General features: G+C 55.0%; 3 protein-coding genes and 2 non-coding genes across 6 annotated transcripts; 1 reads left to right on the top strand and 4 right to left on the bottom strand.

The window, feature by feature from the left end:
- Positions 1-516: 516 nt before the first annotated feature.
- On the bottom strand, positions 517-3,437 carry NDUFS7 (NADH:ubiquinone oxidoreductase core subunit S7). Its single transcript, XM_010725010.4, has 8 exons — positions 3,316-3,437; positions 3,070-3,106; positions 2,839-2,907; positions 2,581-2,698; positions 1,702-1,881; positions 1,586-1,632; positions 799-887; positions 517-719 (listed from the first exon to the last, which is right to left on the bottom strand). Exons 1-8 carry the CDS (start codon positions 3,329-3,331, stop codon positions 622-624), a joined length of 654 nt encoding a protein of 217 aa, XP_010723312.1. The 5' UTR covers positions 3,332-3,437; the 3' UTR covers positions 517-621.
- Positions 3,438-3,633: 196 nt separating this feature from the next.
- Positions 3,634-3,707, bottom strand: TRNAN-GUU (transfer RNA asparagine (anticodon GUU)). The gene has a single exon. It is a non-coding gene; the product is annotated as a tRNA-Asn (tRNA).
- A 193-nt stretch (positions 3,708-3,900) lies between these two features.
- TRNAF-GAA (transfer RNA phenylalanine (anticodon GAA)) lies at positions 3,901-3,973 on the top strand. The gene has a single exon. It is a non-coding gene; the product is annotated as a tRNA-Phe (tRNA).
- A 360-nt stretch (positions 3,974-4,333) lies between these two features.
- Positions 4,334-11,179, bottom strand: PWWP3A (PWWP domain containing 3A, DNA repair factor). The gene is made up of 13 exons (XM_010725009.3): positions 10,785-11,179; positions 10,444-10,532; positions 10,237-10,307; positions 8,840-9,859; positions 8,329-8,448; positions 7,805-7,875; positions 7,296-7,372; positions 6,991-7,051; positions 6,445-6,520; positions 6,287-6,337; positions 5,472-5,905; positions 4,952-5,040; positions 4,334-4,737 (listed from the first exon to the last, which is right to left on the bottom strand). Exons 1-13 carry the CDS (start codon positions 10,839-10,841, stop codon positions 4,659-4,661), a joined length of 2,295 nt encoding a protein of 764 aa, XP_010723311.1. The 5' UTR covers positions 10,842-11,179; the 3' UTR covers positions 4,334-4,658.
- A 439-nt stretch (positions 11,180-11,618) lies between these two features.
- Positions 11,619-21,899, bottom strand: LOC100545142 (calcium/calmodulin-dependent protein kinase type IV-like). Of its 2 annotated transcripts, none has more exons than XM_085211962.1 (13): positions 21,744-21,899; positions 21,229-21,395; positions 20,659-20,798; positions 17,815-17,893; positions 17,468-17,530; positions 15,402-15,484; positions 15,219-15,291; positions 14,896-14,986; positions 14,735-14,809; positions 14,390-14,465; positions 14,175-14,301; positions 13,747-13,899; positions 11,619-13,555 (listed from the first exon to the last, which is right to left on the bottom strand). In XM_085211962.1, exons 3-13 carry the CDS (start codon positions 20,754-20,756, stop codon positions 13,379-13,381), a joined length of 1,095 nt encoding a protein of 364 aa, XP_085068088.1. In that variant the 5' UTR covers positions 20,757-20,798; positions 21,229-21,395; positions 21,744-21,899; the 3' UTR covers positions 11,619-13,378. The 2 variants fall into 2 exon arrangements, with proteins under 2 accessions (XP_085068088.1, XP_085068087.1); XM_085211961.1 differs by having other exon boundaries at positions 20,659-20,795; positions 21,744-21,898.
- Positions 21,900-22,538: the final 639 nt, after the last annotated feature.

The raw sequence follows: 22,538 nt of genomic DNA, 5'->3' as shown, positions 1-22,538 counted from the left end.
CCTGTAACTGCAGACCATACCTGGGTCACAGCACGGGGGTTCCCACAACACATCCACTGCCAGACCAATGCAATCCTGGCTGCTGTACACATCAAGATGCGTTCCATCCCTTGTAGGAATTAAGAAACAAGCGGGCAGAGCTGAGCTCAGGGAGACCACGGGGTTCCCCTGGCTGTGTGCTGGTCAGATAAGGAACCTCAGCACTGACAGCAGCCTGCAGCTGGGGGAGGACCCAGTGCCTGAGCTGCTTTCACTGTGAAAAGGAAAACAAATCCTGCACAAGTTGCTACAGCAGAGCTGTGTCTTCTACCTGAGCCAGAGGACTTCAGGCCTCCTGCAGCAACCAACCACACTCAGCAGCTGCAACTCCTAACGAAGCCAAAGAGCAACCCAAGGTTTCATGCTTCCCTTCTCCCAGGCATTTATTTCACTCAGGTCACTGCTTCTCGTGATGAATTTTTTAAACAAGCAAACACATTTGAGATGAGAGCAATATATTAAAGACAGGGCAGCATCTTAACCACGTACAGTTTTATTGGAAGGCCTGTGAGAACAGATATTTTTGTGCGTAGAAAGCAAGTAGGTGCCGCAGGCAGTGAGTGGGAGGTCATAAATAAGAGCCTATTTCCTATACCAGATCTGAATCTTCTTCTCTCGTTTGATTTTTTTCTGAAGCTGCAAGATCCCATACAGCAAAGCTTCAGCAGTGGGTGGGCAACCTAAGGGGGAAAGAGGTGGGTAACATCACCAACTCCATGCCAGCCCTGCTCTAAGCCAGCACTGTGGCTGCTCTCCTACCTGGCACATAGATGTCCACCGGTACGATGCGGTCACAGCCCCTCACCACAGAGTAGGAGTAGTGGTAATAACCCCCACCATTGGCACAGCTGCAAAAGGTGTTCGTTAAGCACAGCTCGGGACCCACGGTGAAACATTAGCAGAGGCAAAGGAAAACATTAACCCGGCACAGAGGTGGTTCTGGATGTCACGGGGACTGAGCTGTGGCCGTTCAGTTTGAGCACAGAGCTGTGTGCCACTCATGGCACCTGGCTGCGAGGCAGGCTGCATGTGTGTTCTGAGCTGAACCAAACCAAACTGAACTACTTCCATGCCTCTTACAAGGCAGATATAGAGGAGCCCCTTTGCACGCTGCAAAACCTCTTTTTTTTTTTGTCCACATCCACAAAAATGTTTCTAGAACTCATTCTGTCCCATCCATTCTTAAGTTCAGCTGCACTCAGACCCAGCGGCACCGGGTCAGCTCTGCTCTGCCAACACTGTGGCTTCAGAGTCAGAGATCCACAGATCCCATATTTGATGCTGCAGAGTGGAAACATTAAGTCCAAAAGCAAATCCAAAAGATTTTGAACATAGATAAGCCTACAGAGGCAGCCACAAATAAACCAACAGAATCTTCCACTGGAAAGAGCCAGCAGTTCAGAGGGACCTGACAAAATACTCTCCTAACCAAGAAGAAATTTTTATTTAGTTTATTTAGTTAAATATCAAAACTGAAAGGGCTGAAACGATGGAGTTCCCTCCCACTCAGCCACACGGTTTCCCCCACCCAGCTTAAGGTTGTTACCTTCCCATGGAGACCACATAGCGAGGCTCTGGCATCTGGTCGTAGACCTGCAGGACACAGACAGATCAGAGAGCTCTCCATCCACACACAGCCACCCTCGAGGCACCCGCCCATACCTTTCGCAGGGCTGGAGCCATTTTGTTTGTCAGGGTGCCAGCCACAATCATGACATCAGCTTGGCGGGGGCTCGCTCGGAACACCACCCCAAAGCGGTCCATGTCGTAGCGTGGAGCTGCCATGTGCATCATCTCCACAGCACAGCACGCCAGGCCGAACGTCATCGGCCACAGGGAGCTCTGCAGGGGAGAGAGAGGGGTCATAGAATCATAGAACGGCCTGGGTTGAAAAGGACCACAATGCTCATCCAGTTCCAACCCCCTGCTATGTTCCCCCTCTACTCTGCTCTTGTGAGGCCCCATCTGCAGCACTGTGTCCAAGTGTGGAGCCCCCAGTATAAGAAAGACAGGGAGCTGTTAGAGAGGGTCCAGAGGAGCCACGAAGATGATCAGGGGACTGGAGCACCTCCACTACAAAGACAGGCTGAGGGAGCTGGGCTCGTTCAGCCTGGAGAAAAGAAGGCTGCGGGGTGACCTCATTGCAGCCTTCAGTACCTCCTGCAAACAGGAGGGGAGTCAGCTCTTGGAAAGGGCTGATAACTGCAGGATCAGGGGAAATGGTTTTAAGTTGAGGGAGGGGAGATTTAGGTTGGATGTCAGGGGGAAATTCTTTGCTATGAGAATGGTGAGGTGCTGGAACAGCTGCCCAGAGAGGCTGTGGATCCCCGTCCATCCCTGGAGGTGTTCAAGGCCAGGTTGGATGGGGCCCTGGGCAGCCTGGGCTGGTATTAAATGTGGAGGTTGGTGGCCCTGCGTGTGGTGGGGGGTTGGAGCTTTGTGATCCTTGAGGTCCCTTCCAACCCTGGCCAGACCCCATGCAGAGACCCCATGCAGGTGTCTGACAGAGCAAAGAGCTTTAAGACAGCAGCAGCGACTCACCCTCCGTGCCCAGTTGATCAGGTCATCGAGTTTGGTGACGATGTATTCCCCCCTGCTTGTGGGGACGTAGGACTTTTTCGGGAGAACAGCTGAGCTCTTTGGCTGCACTTGGACGGAGCTGAGAACAAACAGGTCGCTCTCGGTTATGGAATGCAAGCGTTAGCATCAAGATGTCATTTCCCAGGGGAGCCACAGAGACCTTCTGCTTCTTCCAGCAGCGGTGGGGCCTCACCCCGTGAGAGGAGCCTGGCCGGTTACCTGTCTGCATGTTGGGCTGCAGATGTCTGATGGAGCAGCTGAGCAGGAGGGGATGTCACCGTGCTGGGCCTGCAGGAATGAGAACCACTGCCACCAAACCTCACCCGGCAACACCCGGCTCGACAACGCAGAACAGAAGCGATTCGCTCAGAGCCGGGGGAGGGGGAAACGGGACCCCCATCTTTTACCCTCAGCCCCCCCCCCTCCCCAAAACCCCCCGGCCCCGCTCACCGCCAGCCCAGCACGGCACACCGCGGGAGGCCGAGACCTGCAAGGAGAGCACAGAGAGCTCAGCGAGGAGAGCGCACGGAGCTCAGCCCCGGCCGGGGTTGGGGGACGCACCCGGCCGGCGTTCAGCGCCCCCAGCCCAGAGCTGAGCTCGGAGCTGCCACCCAGGATCCCCGACATCCCGCACCCCGGCCTGCTCCCACCCGCAGCCCCGCACGGCCTCGCCCCGCTCCCCCCGTCCCAGCTCACGGCGCAGTGCCGCCATGTCCCGCAGCCCTTCAGGGGACCTCTGGCCGCGGTGCACCGCACACAACGTTCCGGCAGCGCGCGGTCCGCTGCTTCAACGCGCCGGTGGGAAACGGGGGCGGCGCGGGAGGTTCCGCTGAGTGCGGGGCAGCGGCAAGAAGGCGGCGAACAACGGTTGCGGTCCCCGGATCCGGTGCGGCCCCGAGCGCAGCGCCCGCTCCGAGCATATATTAAAAAACAAAACAAACAAAAAAAACCCATCAAACAAACAACAAAAAAAAAAAAAAGAAAAGAAAAGACAAGGAACTAAAAAGGAGCGGCCGTCCCTGGGTGGGCTCGAACCACCAACCTTTCGGTTAACAGCCGAACGCGCTAACCGATTGCGCCACAGAGACCACGCTGCCGGCGCCGCCCCGCGACCGCCGCTGTGGGAATGCGGGCGGGCGGAGCGCTGCGGGAACGGACGGAGCGGTGCGGGGTGCGACCGCCTCCTCCGCCCCGCGCGAACCCCCCTGCAGCCCCCCAACCCCCCCTCCCCCCAACTGCAGAGTCAGCTGACAGGAAGTGGCGGGCCGCCGCTGTCACGCAGCCGAAATAGCTCAGTTGGGAGAGCGTTAGACTGAAGATCTAAAGGTCCCTGGTTCGATCCCGGGTTTCGGCAGAACCTTTTGGAGCCGCCGCAGCGGAAAGGCGATTTCCTCCCGTTTTACTTCTAAACGCGTTGCTTAGTTCGGAATTTATTGGACGAGCGTCACCGTTTCGTTGCAATGCTCTAATTAAGCATTCTGTAACTGAGAACTGCTGTCACACAGCTGCAGCACGTTAAGCTTCAGCTGGAGCAGTGCTTAAGTACAAACCAGATAAAGAAACACAACTGAAAGCGTTCCTGGAAAACATTATCTAAAGCCAGGCTGCAAAAGGGGGTTGCTTTTAAAAAGGAAAAAAACAAAACAAAACACCCAGCTTTTTCTTTTTGAGCACACAGACCTCATTGGTTTCCACCACCACAAAGAGCCAGGAATGAGTTTGCTGCACTCAGAACCAATTTTATTCCCCACACCTTTAATGACAGATAAAGGAAAAGAGCCAACACTGTCCCAGCCTTTGGCTCCACAATACCAGCCTGCGTTGTTCTGAGGACGACAGAAGCTTCTTTCCCACCGAGTCCATATTAAGGGCACAGAGCAGCAGCACAGACACACAGCTCACAGCACTTCCAGCAGCACAGAGGTGAGAACAAGGACTGAAGGTACAACTGCGTGCGACGGTAACACAGCACTGCCACAGCCACAGTTTGGAGATGTACACAAGGCTGGGGGTGTAATTGGGAAAGCATTCGCTGCCATTCACACGCTGCCTGCAGCCATCAGCTCAGCCTGAAGCCTTTTCCTCTCCAGAATTTCTTTGTCAAACTCTTCTCTCTCCCTAAGAACAAGTAGGAAGGCCGTTATTTCAAGCAGAACTCAAAAGTGTTAAAGCTTCTGCAGAGCTTTGCACGTTGCAATAACTCTGCAATAAGTCTCCCAGTGTTTAACCATCCCAGTATTTAAAGGAGAGCTTGTCTTGCTGAACTTCCCACCACTCCATACAGACAGTAAACCAAGAGGAAAAGTCGGAGATGCTGAACATAGGAACGTACCTTTTGCTCACAGATGGTCCTTTCATGTATTTCTCTTCTGCCTTTTTGTAGTCTATATCATCCACAGCAGAAATGGCATAAATGATAGCCTATAAAAGCATTTGGGTCATTTATACGAGCAAAAGAAAAAACTTCAATTACAAAATTAAAAGCAGGCTTGAAATTGTGCTCATTGGCTGAGATATTTTGGGGATGAGACTCCTTAACCCCTTTGGAAACCTGGATGGACCTTTGTGTAGGGAAACCCGTTAGGTGGTACAGATTTGTCCTTCAGCACACCCAGGACACCGCTTTTATAAGGAAAATAAGATTCTCCTAACAGCAAATCTGTTTCCACACCTTACTAACGCTTTCCCAGGAAAAGCTCCTAAGGGAATGAATTTAGGCACAGCCCCTTGAGCTCAACACCACTCAGGGCAGTAGGTGGGCTCCAATACACCCCCCTGGATCATTCCACCAGTCCTTAAGTTACGTTATCTACTTCAACATTCTCTTTATTCGGTGTTTAATGTTTACTTACTTCAGGCAAAAGGACATCTAAAATAAATTTTACTCCATCTCCAAGCAGCCGATGGAGGTTTGCAGCATCTATTTCATGATATGCTACTTCCTTCAAGTAGTTCACCACCAGCTCCAACTGCTCCTCATCCTCTAAATAAGTTTCAACACATGTTCCATACTGACGTGAACTCAGGAAATCCTTCATCCACCGGGACTCCTTCCTGCACTTCAGAATGGCCAGAAGGTGCTCCTCTGCTCCTTTGGTCTTCACGATGAACTCCACGATCTTTTTATTGGCTTTGTCTCTGGCAGCCCTCGTTCTGTCAGGCAGCAGCTTCCTGGAGGGCTTCTGAGGTGAAGTTTCTAATGCAGAGTCCTCCAGATCTTCCTCTGCTACGCTGGGAAAAGTCATTTGGACTGAGCTCTGCTGGTACTGCTTCCTGACAGGGTAGCCTGCAAGAAAAGCCACCACCATTCACACTCAGATAAAATAAGGGGCTTTCTGGCACACGCACTTACATGCAGACACCAAATAAGGGCTTTCTTGATGACTTTTCCTTCCCCTCTTGAAGGAGGAGAGGGACTCGCCTTGAGAAAACACACTGCAAAAGGTACTGAAATGAGCACGAGCTTTGAGAACAACTTGCTCCAACGCGAAGTCGTTAACAACCAGCCCACTAATTACATTTAACTTCTACTGTGGGATTGAAAACCTTACAGCACAACCAACAGCACAGTGTGTCCCACCAGCCCAACTCACACGCTCGTAACAAACCAGAGCCAAGCTTATCTACTAAAAGTTACAGAAAGAAATCTCCTTGTGAATTCACTTACTGATATCATCAGCAAAGTACTCCAGGAAGGATCCAGTAAATGAACGGCAACCTGAAAAGCCCAGAGAACAGGTTGTTATCAGTCCAGCTGTGCCAACAAAGCTGGCAGCCTCAGTGTGACTGCAGGTCTCCTGGCTCACATCAGAACACGGCACTCACCCACTCGGATCCGATAGTCAGAAATCAATTGAATGCACCACTCAATTTCTTGGCGATAGTCTTTCTTGGCTTGGTCCTGCAAGAAAGGAGCCACACGCAGGTCTGAGTGCTGCCTGTCAGAGCTATAGGCTCAGGACCAAGTTAACAAAGGAGTAGCAACAACTAATCAAAGCTCACCCATAGTTTTTTTTAATGTTGTCTTGTCATTCAATTTCTGTAATCACTACAAGCACTGATAGGAGCGTGGCTTTGGTGTATGTAGAAAACAAGTGAAAATACAGTTGGAACCCTAACAACCAGCTCCCATCCACTGCCCACGTTCTTAGCAGCATCCATAACCTGACCAAGGCACAAGGAAGATCCTATTCCTATCTTATAACCTAGTTTGTGCAACACAATTACGTTTAAGCAATTTACTGAATGGAAGAGGATCTTAGGAGAGAGCAGCCAGCAAACTGAGAGCAGACACCTGGGTAGGGTAAGCTATACACTGTATGCAAAGTGTCTTTGTATACACTGCAGTGATGTGTTACTTGTAGCACTTACAATCAGGTCCTGCTTTTCTTCACAGTCAAAGTGCTTCAGGTTCCGAAGAGATACTGAGAAACTTGTTGACACACAAAAAAAACAAAGTTAGGGATATAAGGCAGTCATATTGTGCAGCTGCTCCTTCAGAGGGGTTTCACACCTTCCCAAAAACCAGCCTGAGGAATTCACTAGCACAGCTCATGGAGTCCATTAGAGCCAAAACAGAGGAATCTTACCCGATCCCAACCCTCCCATCCCATCAACTGAAGGCTGTCCAGCAGAAACCTGGAGTTGAGCACCTGAACAGAACCCACAACGCTCACCTTTTGTTTTTGTCACTTGTATTCCCCTCTATGAAGAGCACATTTGCCTTTCTGTGTTTGCGCTTCACATTCTTTACCTGCAAAGAGAGGAAAGTCTGACTGGCATCCTCTGAGTCTCACATCCTTAAAAGCATGAGCACCTACAGCTATGCAATGAGCCCCACACTTACAGCACCCCAGTGGAGCATCTCTGTTAGAGCACAAAGAATTTATTCCTTTCTCAGAGAAGAGTGCAGTCACTTTAATTCATGATACAGGAGCTAAGGAGGAAAATCCTCTGCTCCAACAGAAGCAAACGCACACAATCCACATTTATTTCACGTGTGCTTTATTATAAGCAAGTTTTCTATTATCTTTGGTTTTGCTTCAGTTTCTGATTTAGCAGACAAGCAAGTGTAATTCCACACAGGACAAGAAGGGCAAGAAATGCTCAAGAACTTTGTTAGTTGCCCCCCATCAGCCCCCAACAAACATCACATCACTGTGATACCGCAGCGAGCTGCTCTTACCACTGCTGGCCAATATGGGTATCTTTGCCACTTGCACCACACCAAAATCCCTTTGTCAATTGCTTCAGGTTCTATAACAAAAAAATAATTAAAGGAAAAAAAAAAAAAGCAGAAAAAGTTAATTCATGCTGCCTCAGCCTCCTTTCACACAGGGAATATCCAATGAGTTCTGCTTCGATGCTTTTACAGGTCTTAACTGAAGTAGCAGAACATCCTCCCCTCACACAAGGCAAGAGCTCTGAATATACAGAAATTACATTCTATATATAATATAGAAGCTCAGAAGCCTTAAATCTCAGACCCTTGCCCAGTTTCATTGTTTGGCAAGAAATGCTGTTCCAAAAAGCCCTCCTGCAGCACCCAATGAAGGTGTTTTATTCCAAGCCTGAGCAAAGCTGCATTTGTTTGCTAGAAAGGTGAGGTTTCAGGATTTACCATAAGTTGTCAGCAAGTCAGCAGCACACATAAACCAACAAGGCATGCTGATCCTGGTGAGGTCTCAAGGAAATACCCCCGTGCCTCACCTTGATGAGATAGAATGCTGGGAAGTTCCTCCTCCTCCTCCTCCTCATCTACCAGATCTGAGAGCTGAGACAGCTTCTCAGAGAATGTCCTCTCAGAAGACAGCCCAGAGGGCTTCAGTCCTGCAACAGCAACACAGCACTGTCAGTGTGGCACAGCCATGGCCCTCATCCCAAGTGCAATGCACAGGTGTGAGAAAAGCAGTGTTACCCCACAGCAATGTGAACCATGGGGCACCTGTGACACCACACAGACCTCTGCCTGGGTAAACAGTCTGAACACAAGGCAAAAAAAGGAGAGGAGCCATAGGAAAGGATGCTGGTTTCAGGATTCCGTACCCTTCTGTTTCTTTATATAACCTAATTTCCCCAGGACTTAAAACACAGAAGAATTCGACCCAGCAGTTCAAGAACCACCCCCACAAAAAACACAACATCAATCTCCAAATGTGATAAACAGTGTCTGCGAGTCAGAAGGAATGGAGATCCCACACCCTAAGAGCAACGTGCCCACCTTCCTCTTCCTCAAAGTCAGGCAGGTGGAACTCCTGCGCTTTGTTCATCACCACAGGTGGCTCATCCTCATTCTCCTCCTCTTGCAGCTGAGAGAGGACACCATCAGACAGCACTCCGCAGTCAGACAGCCCGGCTGAAGACTCAGGGCTGTTTCTGCACTCCCTTTTCCCATACGGGGACGTGGCTGCATTGGCCTCTTGTTTTCCTTTCGGTCGTTTCAGACTCCTTGCCTTTTTCCTCCCATTTATCAGTTTGCCTACATTTTTATTCTCGCTTCCAGTGCTCTTCTGCAAGACAGAGGCATTTTTGGAAGACGAGCGCAGTAACATCCCTTTTGGCTGCTGCCTGGTGCTCATCCTGCTCCTCCCAGGCACCACCATGCCAGAGCTGCAGGGTGCAGACAGAGAAGCACCCTCAGCATGGGGCTGCCCTCGGCCTTTGGAGGAAGCATTTGTAAGCGACCCAGGTGATTCTGCACCTCTTGCTCTTCTCCTTTCTTGCTTACGTTTTTCCTCCTTTAGCTTAAGTGAGACTTTATTACTCGTGAGGGATTTTTTCAACAATCTGGGCTTTGTTTTTTTCTCTCTTGATAACAGTGGTGATCCTGTCGCCGTGCAATTGTCACTGTCCGAGTTTGATGTGTTGCACAGGTCTCCAGTGCTACGTTTTGAGCGTTTTGTCCCATTTTCATTCGCTCCAGGACTCTTCTCTGGAATTAAAGAACATCTCAGGTTTTGGTTTTTTGTACCAGTCCTCAGGTTGGGGCTATTTCTCTGTTTTCTTTTCCTACTGAGGCTCTCAGACTCCAACTTTTCTTTAGAGAGTGACTGACGGCTGGTTAAGGGGGAAGATGAGAGAGACCTGGCACCGTTTGCCTGGGATGAGCGAGTACTTGGCCCCTCATTTGAAGGTGGTGCTTCTCTGGTTGGTACATTTTCTTTCAAGGAATCCAAGGCAGTTTTAAGAGCACAACGATATTTCAGTTCTTCCACAGCCTCATCCGGATCTATCTTTTCACCTGATGAGGAAGAATAGGCAATAAGCACAACAACCTTTGTTAGTGTAGGAGAAATAAAGAGTTGCATCCACATTTACACCCTTCTCCTAAGGCAACACTGAAACAGTCTGTGACTTCTGAGGTGAAGCAGCAGACAGCACAAGCTGACAACGCCATGCAGGTGCACACAAGCTCCTTCCCCATTCCAGGAGAAACCAAAGTGGCTTAAGAATACCCAGTCTATTTTCAATCTTCATTGATTTAACGGGGAGAGAAAGGGGAGAAAAACCACAGGAGACACCCCCGGAAACACAACAAAACTATTTTCCAGCCAACTGAAGATCTGTGCACGTTTTCTGAGCACAAAACACAGCAGGCAACAAACGCCCTATCCTCACTTAAGTTAGAGACGATGTCCTCTACGCACGCTTCCTCCAGGGGCACAGCATCCTCCTGCTTCACACTGACCCTGAAAACACAACAGAACGAGGCCGTGAACCATCCTGGAGTCACTCAGCTGATTTCGTGGATACTTTCAGATTAAAGCTTACGTGTTTTGGCTCGCATTTAAGAGCGGAAAGAAAACTGTAACAGAGATACTTCACCTCTCTTTTAGGCTGATTATTTCAACCTCCAGAACCTCCTGTGCGTTGGTGATAGGTGGATCCTCAGCAAGCCCAGGCTTTGGCAAAACCTACACGAAAAAAAGGAGGCATTTCAAGTGTTTTATGAGCGCGTGGAGGCTGTAGGACAGGCCTCACTTCACAGCAACTTCAGCAGCAACGCATTTCGTTGCTTTCTTAGCAATATATCCCCTTTTCCCGCCTCAAACGCTCCCAGGGAGCCGACAGCACCCAACTGAGCCGTCAGCCCAGCCCCTCGCGTGGGTCACAGCCCCAATTTCAGCCCTGTTCGCTGCCCTCCCCACCCCCCAGCCTTGTTTTACCTTCGCCGGCCACAGCCGCCCCCTCCAGCGGCACAGGACGTACCCCCGGTTCGCCATACGTTTCACGCAGGGAAGGAGAAGCTCTGAGGTAAAAGGAATAAAGCATGACCAGAACTCGGGGTGCTCCGGCCGCCTCCTTCCAGCCCTCCGCGGCGTAACGCAGCACTCGAGCAGCGCTCAACCGCCACCGCGCGGCGCTTTAACTCCCAAACGGCGGCACCGCCGCTCCCGGGACCCGGCACCGAGGGAAGCGAACGGCCGCGGCCTCCGCCCGGCGGGAACGAGGAGGAGCGGAGCCGCCCCGCCCTGCCGCCAGCAGCCGGGACGCCGCCGCCGCCACCGCCACCGCCACCGCCTCCCCACACACCGCGCCTCCCCCTGCGCATGCGCCGCCCTTCTCCTAGCAGCGCTACAGCCAATCGACTCCCTGCTCACCCTGCTTCCCGCCCTCGCTGCACGGCCAATCAGTGCGCCCGGTTTTCTGTTTGCCCCGCCCTAATAGAAAGGGCGGGAGGAACGCCCCGCCTCTCCGCTAATGAGCGTCACTTCCGCTTCCGGCAAGGCGGTGACGTCACGCGCTGGGCGGAGCCACGTGCGCGCTGCAAGCACGTGGGCGGCTCGGGATCCCCGGCAGTCCCGCAACGTCGGGTTGCGGTGCCCGAAGGGCAGCACCCAGCGCTTGGTCTCGTTGGGCCTCAGCCCAGCGTGAACGGATTGACCGATAGTCAGCCCAGTCTGAACAGAGTGACCGACAGGGCCGGAAAGCAGTCGTACCGCATGGGCGCAGCCATATTGGTTTCCAGCCATTCGCACGCAGGAAGAGCAGAGCACGCGTTACGCCGTTAGATGTTTTATTTGCTGTCTATGCTCTTTCATAAATACCTGCGATATTGAAAACGTAACCACTATACCGAAGAAATAAGTTATTAAAACACATTCTGAAAACAGCATACAGACGGAAATGGCGTGTCCCATAGGATTGACACTGCTTTCCCTACCTCCAAGTACGGATATTTGTGGAATAATACTTTGTTGACAGAAGAGACAAACTCCTTTTTTTTTTCTTTTTCTGGCTACAATTGCCCCTGGGGCGTCTTCCTAGGATGACACTTTATTACCCATTATCTCAGTGATACTTTGTTTTCTGCTACCAGGAGCAGTCTGAGGGCAGAGCAATGTCCCTGCTCCTGTGCTGAGCTCCCTGGCCTTCTCCTGCGCGATGTTTTATATCTGTCCTTCACGTCAGAGTGTATGAATTAATGTTAACACCTGATTTAATAAATAGCAGACATGAAGTTCAGGCCCCATGGTTGTAAATGGATATTTCTGTGGGGTTTGCACATCTGCAGGATGGAGAGCAGAGCTCAGCACAGCACTGCATTCTGCCCTCTGTCTTCAAGCAGGGAAGGAAGAGGAAATAACAAAGAAAAAGGAGCATCGTTTCCTTTGTCCATTCTCTCACGCATCTGATCTCTCCTCTGTAATTGGCTTTATGAGCACCCTAAACATAAACGAGCACAACAAAGCGTGGATCAGCCCTTACTGTCATCCTTAGGATTTCTGTTTGTGCTGTAAATAAGTACAAAAGTCACCGTGTTACATTTCCCTCCCTGCATCCCTGGTTACAGCTCTGCATCTACCAACCAACCCTCTCTGGACTGTGTCTGCAATTGCAGCTCTTAGCTTAAGCAAAGCTGTGTCTTTTGTCTGCAGTCCCTTCTCTCCAGCACACGTAGTATGGCTTTTCCTGTCTCATTTCTTGTTCTGTATTAGAATCCACAAATGTTCATCCCGCAGCTTGGTAAAGAAATGCCTAAAAAAATCTCATTTCAAGAAGTTTGTCCTCGGATTTCATTAGTCTTAAAAAACCAAACAGAAAAGCAGTATAAACTCATCGTCCCCAGTGAAGGAACAACAGCACCGTTACGTGTTACAAAGCCTGACGCTGCTCCGTAGAAATAATTGCATTGTTCTTCATTAAAACGCCTGTCAGAAACGCAACGAAGGCAGCACTCCTCACCGACAGCCCTGCCACTCCCACACAGCACACACCGAGACTGAACACCAGGACGAATGAAACCGGAGTGTCACGAAAGCACGAATCAAACAGAGCTCATCTACCACCTAAAGACACCGAGGAGCTGCAGGCAGACGTTTTTGGGGGGAGGTCCGACACCCCCCTCCCCCCCCGCAGTGGGGCTGGTGGGTGCAATGGGGCTGGAGACGGGGCACACGTTGCTGGCCACCCCTCCCCTCTGCAGTGATGCCTTTGAGGACTATTTACAGAACTCTGTGGTAGAGATAACTCGCTGCCTTTGTTGGGAAAGTGAAAGAAATCCTTTTTTTTTTTTCTTTTTTTTTTTTTTTCCTGCTGTTTGCTCCTCGTTTTTAAGCAGCTGGGACACTCGTAATGCCACAGCAGCCAAAGCTGTTGGGTTGTTGGAAGACAGGAGTCGCCAGCGCTGCTTCCCTGCGGGGTGGGGGTGGACGCACAGCCGCAGCAGCACCACGACACCACGCAGGGATGCACCCCATGCTGCCATCCCCATGGCTGCCCCAAGAGCCCCCGCAGTGCTGCCGGGAGCCGGGCACCATCAGCTCCTGCAGCTCGCCCCGTTGATGGGCACTTTGGGCACAGCAGGGAACGCCTCCAGCTCCTCGGATGCAGCGGTGGCCTCAGTGCCCCCCCGGGAGCCCCCCCGGCTCCTGGAGCAGTCGTGGTGGCCGTGGTTGCCCAAACGGCTGGATGCCACCACGGCTTTCATGGCAGCCTGCAGGCAGAGCGGTGATGGCATTAGTAGGAAGCACACGCACACCTGGTTCAACCCCCAAGCTTCCCCACTCGGCGTTTTGCTGCTCGGGGCAGGGATTGCTCGGCCCCATTGAATGCAGCCCACGGATGGGACGAGTTTTGTGCAAGAGGAGGAAAGAGGGAGGGATTCATCGGGTTTTGTCACGTTACCTTCAGTTTCCTCCTGGCGTTAAATTCCTGCAGCTTCTTTTGTGTGCTGTCCATGTGGGCAAACTTGGCTGCTTTTCCAGTCACCCAGGGATGCTCCAGAGCCTGATAGACCGTCAGTCTCTTCTGGGGATCCAAGACGATCAGTTTTCTGACCTGCAGCCAATTTCAACGTGCAAAAAAAAAAAAAACCCAAAATTGTCATTTGTTCAGTGCCCCCCACTCCCACCCCTGTGCAATGCTCAGAAGGAGCTCTCTTGGTGGACTCACAGCCTCACGTTTGCAAGGAATACAGATGCACAGGAGCAGGAGGCAGAGAAGCATTGACAGTGACACCATTCCATTTGGCAAACTCCCGGCTTTGTCATTCTTACACCCGATCCACTCGCTTCACACAGCCTCAAGCTCTGCCCTGAAGCTCAGGGACTCACCAGGTCCTTGGCATTGAGGGAAACCTCGTCCCACCACGGGGACACGAACTCGTAGTCACAGGTGAGGATGCGGCTGTACATGTATTGGTCCCCACGTGGGTCAAAGAAGGGCTCGAAGCCGCAGAGCCTGGAAGGAGCGGAGGATCCCCAGTGCCCCCAGGCCCCATGCAGGGACATGGCACAACCAGGAGCTCACACCCCACAGCAGTACTCACAGGATGTAGGTGATGACACCCACCGACCACATATCCACCTCAGGGCCATAGGGGCAGCCGTGCAGGATTTCAGGGGCTGGAAGCAAGAGGTGGGGGTTAAAATCCAGTAGGAAACCCCTCCTGGGCACCTCCTGTGTGCAGAGCTCAGCACTGAGCTGGTTTGGGTTGGGGACTGATGACAAACAGGGTTCATGCATCACAGAGTTGTGCCACCTGTCCCCATCTCCTTCCAGCCTCCAATTCTGGGCTCTTTGTGAGGCAGACTGAAGAGGAGCACCGGGCAGGACCCCCCCCCCCCCTTCACCACCCCCCCGAGTTCCTCTGCCCCACATCCCCACTGCTCACCGCAGTACCCCGGTGTCCCACAGACAGTTTTCATGGTGTCCTGCTCATCCACGATCTTGGAGAGCCCGAAGTCACCTTGGGGACACACAGGGAGGGGTCAGACTGATGGGTGCCATCAGGGTGGGGAGCCCCGGGGTGCAGCCCCTCTGCTCAGCACCCACCGATCTTCAGGGGGGCGTCGGGGGACAGGTCTGCATACAGCAGGTTCTCCGGCTTCAGGTCCCGGTGCACCACTCCGTTCTCATGCAAATACTGCGGAGAGAGACGGCGGGGGATGGGAGGAGGAAGGAAAGGCTTTAGCAGGGCAGAGGAAGGACATTTCCCGTTCAGAGTTTCCATTTTTAAACCTATTTGTTGCCATGGAAACCCCATTTCCAAGCGGTGTGGCAGTGACCTTCCCCAGACAGCACGGCTCTGGGCATGCAGTGATGCTCCCAGACCCACAGCGATGCCCCCAAACCACATGGGGACACGGAGACCCTACCAACACAGCCTCCAGGATCTGCTTGACCACGTGGGCTGCATCCCGCTCACTGTAGAACCCCCTCTCCACGATCCTGTGGGTGCACAGCAGTCAAGATGTGCCCTCACCCTCCATCCCCAACCCCATAGGGGTGTCCTTCGGCCCCGTTCCATCCTCACCCTCCCTTGGGGCTGTGTCCCCTACCTGTCGAAGAGCTCTCCTCCCGTCACCAATTCCAGCACCAGAGCGATCTCCGAGGGCGTCTCGAAGATCTCCTTCAGTTTGATCTGAAAGGGATGAGGGTGGGTGGCAACAGATGGGGCTGTGCCATTGGGATGGGGATTTGCCATTAGGATAGGGCTGTGCCATTGGGGTTAGGGCTGTGCCATTGGGGTTGGGGCTGTGCCATTGGGGTTGGAGTTGGGGCTGTGCCATTGGGATGGGGCTGTGCCATTGGGGTTGAGGCTGTGCCATTGGGGTTGGGGCTGTGCCATTGGGATAGGGCTGTGCCATTGGGGTTGGAGTTGGGGCTGTGCCATTGGGGTTGGGGTTGGGGCTGTGCCATTGGGATGGGGCTGTGCCATTGGGGTTGAGGCTGTGCCATTGGGGTTGGGGCTGTGCCATTGGGGTTGGGGCTGTGCCATTGGGGTTGGGGCTGTGCCATTGGGTTGGGGCTGTGCCATTGGGGTTGAGGCTGTGCCATTGGGGTTGGGGCTGTGCCATTGGGGTTGGGGCTGTGCCATTGGGGTTGGGGCTGTGCCATTGGGTTGGGGCTGTACCATTGGGATAGGGCTGTGCCATTGAGGTTGGGGCTGTGCCATTGAGATTGGGATTTGCCATTGGGGTTAGGGCTGTGCTGGTGGGACAGTGCTGTGCCATTAGGCTAGGGATTTGCCATCGGGGTTAAGGCTGTGCCATTGGGATTGGGATTTGCCATTGGGACGGGGCTGTGCCATTGGGATGGGGCTGTGCTGGTGCCATAGGACCCTGCTCACTCCCACCATATAAATTCCAGATGTGGCAGCATTGGCACAGACGCACCCCACACATCCCCTCCTCGCCTGTTTGTTTCAGCCCAGATCTGGAACTGCCTCGCTCACTTAATCATGCATTAAGGACGAGGCAGGGGCTGCTCCTGTCGTGACTTTGGCCCCATCAACTCAAAGCTGGGGACGCACATTGATTTCACAGCCTCATCCCCATCCCTGCTGCGATGCCACCTCTGGAGCTGTGACACCCAGGGCCCCCATGAGCAGCACCCACAGGGGAGCAGCCCCAGCAGAGCTCTGCATGGAAGGAGCGTGAAACAATCTCCATTTTCCTTATCATTTTCCCTTCAGATACCGTGCGAAGTCTGCACAAACCCTTTGTGCCTGCGCGGCAAATCTGGAATTAACAGATCTCTCTTAAAAAGAAGTCAAAAATGCAATATATATATTTTTTTTAATATATTTTTTTTTTTTAACAGAAAACAGAGCATTTCACGCTTCTTAAGACTTTTGTGACACTCTGGATTTCATGGGGCTTTAATCATTACCTTCGCAGGCCGGGTGACGAGCCGTGATACCCCGCAGGGCCGGCGGCACCGCGCGGCAGCTGACTGCATTATAATAATACACAGAAGCACTATAATTTTCCTATTAACTTCAAAAGTTTACAATCCTATTATCATCCACCGTCGAGGTTGGTGCTGAATGCTGGCAAACGGACCGAAGGCAGTGTTGTATAGAAGGAGATGCAGCAGCTGCCAGCAATCGCTCGGGGCTCCCTATGGAAACACTTAGCACCGAAGCACCCATGGGTGCTCCCCGTGCTCGGTGCCCAAAGAGTGTGTGGGAGAGCACAAACCAAAGCTGGTGGCATTTCTGTTGGTGTGTGAAATGCGGTCCCCTCCTCTGCTGTGTTGGGGTGGAGGGGCTGCTATCCCCAGTGCTGGGTTCAGGGAGCACGGAGCCCCTCGCCCTCTCCTCGCCTCTTATCTCCCCTCGCAGCAGTCCTTACTGATGGGCAATTGGTTCCGGTGCTCATTTCATCTCCTCAGTGGAAATTGCTCACCGAGTGGAAAGCTGAGGGCGATGGGGAGCCGGGGTGGGGGTGGGGAGCAGCTATGGAGGGGGTGAGCCCCACTGCACCGTGATGGGAAAGGAGGGGACGGCGCTGAGCGGGGCTGCGCTGTGCCGTAGGGCACCAAGGGGTCTGGGTGGGGGTGATGGGGTGATGGCTTCACCCAGTGCCGTGCTGGGATGGGGGCACTGCGGCCTCCTACTCACAATGTTGGGGTGTGAGAGGCGCAGCAGGACCCCGATCTCCGTCCTCACAATCTTTTTGTCGATCTGGAAGGCAGAACCCACAGACATCCATCACCACCGCTGCTGGTTCCACCGCACAGCTCCCCACGGCCATTCCCACTGCAGGATGTGCCCCAGAAATTGAGCCCGTTGTGCTTCCTCCCCCCAACCCTGAACTGCAGAGACTGGCATCCCCATCCCCACGTCCCCATCCCCACGTCCCCATCCCCACGGCCCCATCCCCACGGCCCCATCCCCACGGCCCCATCCCCACGGCCCCACCCCAATGCCCTTCACGCTCCCAGACCCTCAATGCCACCAACACTCACTGTCTTCTTCAGGATCTTGGCAGCATATGGGGTACGTGTGCCCTTCTCCTCACAGCTGTACACCACAGAGGTGGCTCCCCTGCAGGATGGAGGCATGGAGATGGGCAGGGGGTCCCAATCCCCCTCCCCACCTCACAAAGCCTCCACCAGCACCGAGCTGCTTCACCCCGCATCAGTTCCAGCTTTCCCCACTAAAGCCATTTTAATTAAAACTGAATCCTAAAGGCGGTTTAAAACCATAAGCGGCTTTCAGGGCAGGATGCAGCCCCCCCCCCCCCCGCTCCCAGCTCCAGGATGAGCTCAGTGGAACCGTGGATGCCGCAGGACCTCCCCCCATCCCAACCACACAACAAAACCTGCCACAGTGCAAAACTGCTCTGCCTTACAAAGGAAGAGCTGCTCCCATCAGCCTGCGCCGTGCTGCTCAGCTGCCCGTCACTTTCAGATCTTGTTAATAATGTTTTCTAACCACTGGACGGTGAAATCAACCCATTTCTTCAGGCCATTATGGGGCTAGTTTGCAATTTCATCTTTGCTGCCCGGCTCCTCGGAGCAGATTAATTCTCACCCCCTGAGTAATCGACCGCACTTTATTGCTCTTTGGCTTTGACACCTTCTGGGACAAGTTCAGGTTCTGGCTCGAGGCACACGCCATCCCCCCATCCTCAGTCAGCACCAAACCCCCAAAGGTCAAAGCCCAAAGAACCCCTTTTTTGCACCGAAATCTCCCACAGGAACCCAAAGACCCATCGCTGCCCATTGCTGCCCACAGGTGACCCTTTGCTGCAGCACCGCAGCTCCCGGGGGGCCCTCCTGAAATCCACCTCTCTGCTTTTAAAAAGGAGAGAGGATTTTGCAACTCATCTGCTGAGCTGGAGAATTGCATTCCCATGGCAACAGCAGAGCTGGGTACTGCGGGGAGACGATGAGGGGTTGGGGATGGCACGGGGTTGAGGGTGGCACGGGGTTGAGGGTGGCACGGGGTTGGGGGTGGCAGCGGGTTGGGGGTGGCAGCGGGTTGGGGGTGGCAGCGGGTTGGGGGTGGCAGCGGGTTGGGGGTGGCAGCGGGTTGGGGGTGGCAGGGGGTTGGGGGTGGCACGGGGCTGGGGGTGGCACGGGGCTGGGGGTGGCACGGGGTTGGGGGTGGCACGGGGCTCAGCCTGCAGCACCCACAGAGCTGGGCAGCCCCACACTTAGAGCATTTCCGAAGCATTTTCTGCCTTTTGCCTAGCATTTCCCATCACATCCTGAGCTCAGGAAGAGCTGCAGACAGCTTTGCTTTGAACCCAAGGCACCGCCAGTGCTGCTGTGCCCCATGGCCGTGCCTCTGTCCCCATTTCCCAGCTGCCGTGCCCCCTGTCCCTGCACCACGCTCACCCTCCCATCACTCAACATCCACTCTCAGCACCGCATTCTGCACAGATGATTTGCAGCCCACTCCTCGAGGGATCGTTTGAAGCCCATTGGCCCCCTCAGCTCCACTCCTCCAGCACAGCTCCGTGCACCCGCTGCCGTCACTGCATTCCCAATTACAGCAGCAACTGGACCCCTGCCGCCAGCAGCTCCACCTGGCCGCTGCTTAAGGCCTGGAGTAAATACTGCAATCAACCTTGACAGCCACGGCAGATAATTGTATTTGCTTTACAGATGAACTGGAAAATGTCGAACAATGGGATTTGCCAGGAGCCTGAATTCGCTGTGGGTGCCACCCAGCCCAGACCCCGGATGGGATGCGCATGGCTGGAGGAGTTTGGGGGCTCTGGGCAGGATCTGTTCCCCCACCACGTGTCCATCTGTGCAGGCAGCACACTCATCCCCAAGCTGCTGTTTGTGGCCCCACGCGTTCCTCTGCTGATGGAAACCCTGCAGGGGCTCTCAGGTGGGTGCGGGCTGCTCCATCACCTCCCCTCTGCTGGGGGGCTCATCCCCCAGAGCCAGCCCTGGCTACACCTCCAGCTCAAAGCAAAGGATGGGAAGCTCTGGCTTTACTCGATGTGCAGCAGCTCCCCATTTCCATGGCTGCAAGGCTGTCTGCTGGGCCCTGGCCCCTTCCCAGAGCAGGCAAGCATCCTACTACAGCATGAGAGCTGCTGGGTGACAGCACTGCATGGGGCACTGGGGGGGACGTGCCTAGAAATGCCCATGCCGTGTCCCTTCCTGCGCCTGGCCCATGCATCACACCTGGCACCATCCTGTGCCTTGGCAAAGCCCACATCTGAGGTGGCCAAAGGACCCAGGAACCTCCATGGGGGCTTGCTGTTTGTGCCCCCACCAGTTGCTGAGCCCCTGGTGGTGGGGAAACCCCTGGAGCTGGCTCTGGGCATGGGGATAGGCCTGGGACTTCTGTGGGGCCTCCTACCTTAAGTGGGACAAATCCTGGGAATAAATCCCCTGCGGGGATGGGATTTATCCTCAGTCGTGCTCCTTTGCTGGGGCTCCTCATAGGAGGGTCCCATTGCAGCCCCAGGTTCATCCTCCACTTGCCCAGAAGCCAAAAGTCAGAGACCACCAACCCAATCTCTACCAATGGGATGAGAAGCGTAGAGCACACGAGGAACCTGAACCACGTCCTGCAAGACTTCAGTGAGTGCTCCCAAAACCACAGCAGCAGCGCTGTGATCGACTCCAAGCCCCAGCTCATACATGAGGATGGGATCCCCCTGCCCCTCTCCATCCATCCATCCATCCATCCATCCATCCATCCATCCATCCATCCACCCACCCACCCATCCCTTCCCCTGCACCCTTCCTGCACCCAGCCCTCTGCACGCAGCCATTGAGCATGACACGCTCCCACGCAGGGAATCCTCCTGCTGTCCCCCACCCCCCCCATGCAGGCAGTACCGTCCCAGTTCGGGGCCCACAACGTAGAAATCCTCCAGGGCAGCCTCACGGTGGGATCCATCGATCCAATACTCGCCGTCTGTCTTGGAGGAAGGCATGGTGCCCAGGGAAGGGGGGGGAGAGGAGTCTCCCACCAGCTGCTGGGCAGAGCAGAGCCCAGCATCACCACGGCCCCCTCAGCATCACCAAGACCCCCCCAGCATCACCACGGCCCCCCCATCGTGTGGCAGTGCACAGATGGCAGCGGGAGCTCCTTGGGATTATGGAGCAGGATGGATCCGCAGCCACAAATCCCCTTCCCACCAGACACGTACGCTGCCTTTTTGGAGACCATACCCTCAACCCCGCCCTCACCCACCCCTGCACCCCACTGCTCCCACCCCACCCTCAGCTTCCCGGGGCTCTTTTGGCACCGGGTGCCCCGGCTGTGCCCTGTCTGCGCCCCACAGATGGGTGCTTTGGGGTATCCGTACCCCCAATTCCCGCACTCAGCCCCGAACACCGTCAGCCCCGCAGCGCACCCCCTCCCCACATATCGCCCACCCGCGCAGCCCCACGGCCCAAACGTACCGTTAGCTGCTACGTGGCTGCGCGGCGGAGCCGAATCCCCCCCGGCGCTCCCTCATCCCCTGCGCAGGGCGGATGCGGGCACGGTGGGCGCTGCGTGCGGGGCTGGGCGGCCCCCCCTCCCCCACGCCCGGCTGCTGCCTTCCTGGGTAGGGTAAGGATTTTCGGCCCTGGGGTGGGGATACGAAAGGATGCGGTGATGGAGGGATGCGGGAACACCGAGACGTAGGGAATAGGGATGGCCGTGCGTGGGGTGCGGGCCCGCAGGGACGCCGGTGCGGGGGTAGGGGAAGGTGGAGACGCGGGGCTGCGGCGCTCGGGGGCCCTCCCCGGCCCTCCCCGACCCTCCCCGTCGCACCCCCACCCGGCACCGCTCCCGCCCGGCTCGGCCGTGCCACCCCCCGGCGGCCGCCGTCACTGCACCGCGCCCGTCCGCCCCGCACCCCGCGGGGACCCCCCCGCCCCGCTCCGCGGCCGCTCCATCACTCCCGTGGCCCCCCCTACCCTCATCCCATTACCGAGGTCAGAACCCCCTCCTGCACTCGCAGCGCTCCCGTTGATGCTCCGTTGGACCCGAGATCCGCCCGGAGCGCAGTGAGGATGGGGGTAGCCGTGCCGGAGGGCGGACCCCCGGAGCGCTGCAGCGGATCTCGGTTCACCCCCCCCCCCAAAGGAGCGGCGCTGCCCGGTGCGGCCGCACGGTGCCGCCGTCCGCCACGGGATGGGAACGGAGGGACGGGGTGAGGGGATGGGAACGGAGAAGGGATGGGAGGGGGATGGGGGAGGATTTGAGTGAGTGGGGCGGGGTGGGGCCGGGCACGGAAGGCGCTCAGGGATGGGGATAGGGGCTGGAATGGGGTCGGAAAGGGGAAAGTGTCGGGGATGGGGCCGGGACCCCCAGCCAGGGCACCCCATAGGGAGGAGGGATTTGCGTTGCCCACCGCGGGGGGAGCTGAGCGGAGAGCTTCACGTGTGCGAACCCGGCAAGGGGCTGCAGGGCTGAGCACAAGGCTGCACCAACGCCACGTGCGTGGAGCAGCAGCACCGGCACCCGACGCACACCGGGAATCTCAGCTGCTCTCCGTTGCCTCGCCTCGAGGCTGCAATCCCCGCAGGTGCAGGTTGTGCGTTTTACCATTACACACAGAAACACAGCGCACTGTGGGGTTGGAGGAGTCCTAGGATGATGTTCAACCCTGCCACGATGCAGACAGAGCTCCAGGAAAGGCCCCACCAGCATGAGATGCTCTCCTTGTACTGGGCTCCGCAGGTGTTTATCAGAATATTTCATCACATCTGAGGGAGGCGAACCC

Source organism: Meleagris gallopavo, chromosome 30, assembly GCF_905368555.1.
Source record: "Meleagris gallopavo chromosome 30, MGAL_WU_HG_1.1, whole genome shotgun sequence".
NCBI lineage: Eukaryota > Metazoa > Chordata > Aves > Galliformes > Phasianidae > Meleagris > Meleagris gallopavo.
The sequence above is the reverse complement of the archived record's forward strand: the minus strand, read 5'-3'. Positions and strand labels throughout refer to the sequence as shown.

Excerpts from the sequence above, each read along its gene's own strand:
- NDUFS7 (XM_010725010.4), bottom strand. Across the intron at positions 1,633-1,701 it reads TGGCTCCAGCCCTGCGAAAG|GTCTACGACCAGATGCCAGA; the intron begins GTATGGGCGGGT and ends TGTGTCCTGCAG. Across the intron at positions 720-798 it reads GGTGGACATCTATGTGCCAG|GTTGCCCACCCACTGCTGAA; the intron begins GTAGGAGAGCAG and ends TTTCCCCCTTAG.
- PWWP3A (XM_010725009.3), bottom strand. The coding sequence starts at position 10,841 with ATGGCGAACCGGGGGTACGTCCTGTGCCGCTGGAGGGGGCGGCTGTGG. Across the intron at positions 7,876-8,328 it reads CAGCATTCTATCTCATCAAG|AACCTGAAGCAATTGACAAA; the intron begins GTGAGGCACGGG and ends TTTTTGTTATAG. Across the intron at positions 7,052-7,295 it reads ACAAGTGACAAAAACAAAAG|TTTCTCAGTATCTCTTCGGA; the intron begins GTGAGCGTTGTG and ends TGTGTCAACAAG.
- LOC100545142 (XM_085211962.1), bottom strand. The coding sequence starts at position 20,756 with ATGCCTTCCTCCAAGACAGACGGCGAGTATTGGATCGATGGATCCCAC. Across the intron at positions 17,894-20,658 it reads GTGGGCCCCGAACTGGGACG|GGGAGCCACCTCTGTGGTGT; the intron begins GTACTGCCTGCA and ends TCCATCCTGCAG. Across the intron at positions 15,485-17,467 it reads GCCTCTCACACCCCAACATT|ATCAAACTGAAGGAGATCTT; the intron begins GTGAGTAGGAGG and ends CATCCCTTTCAG.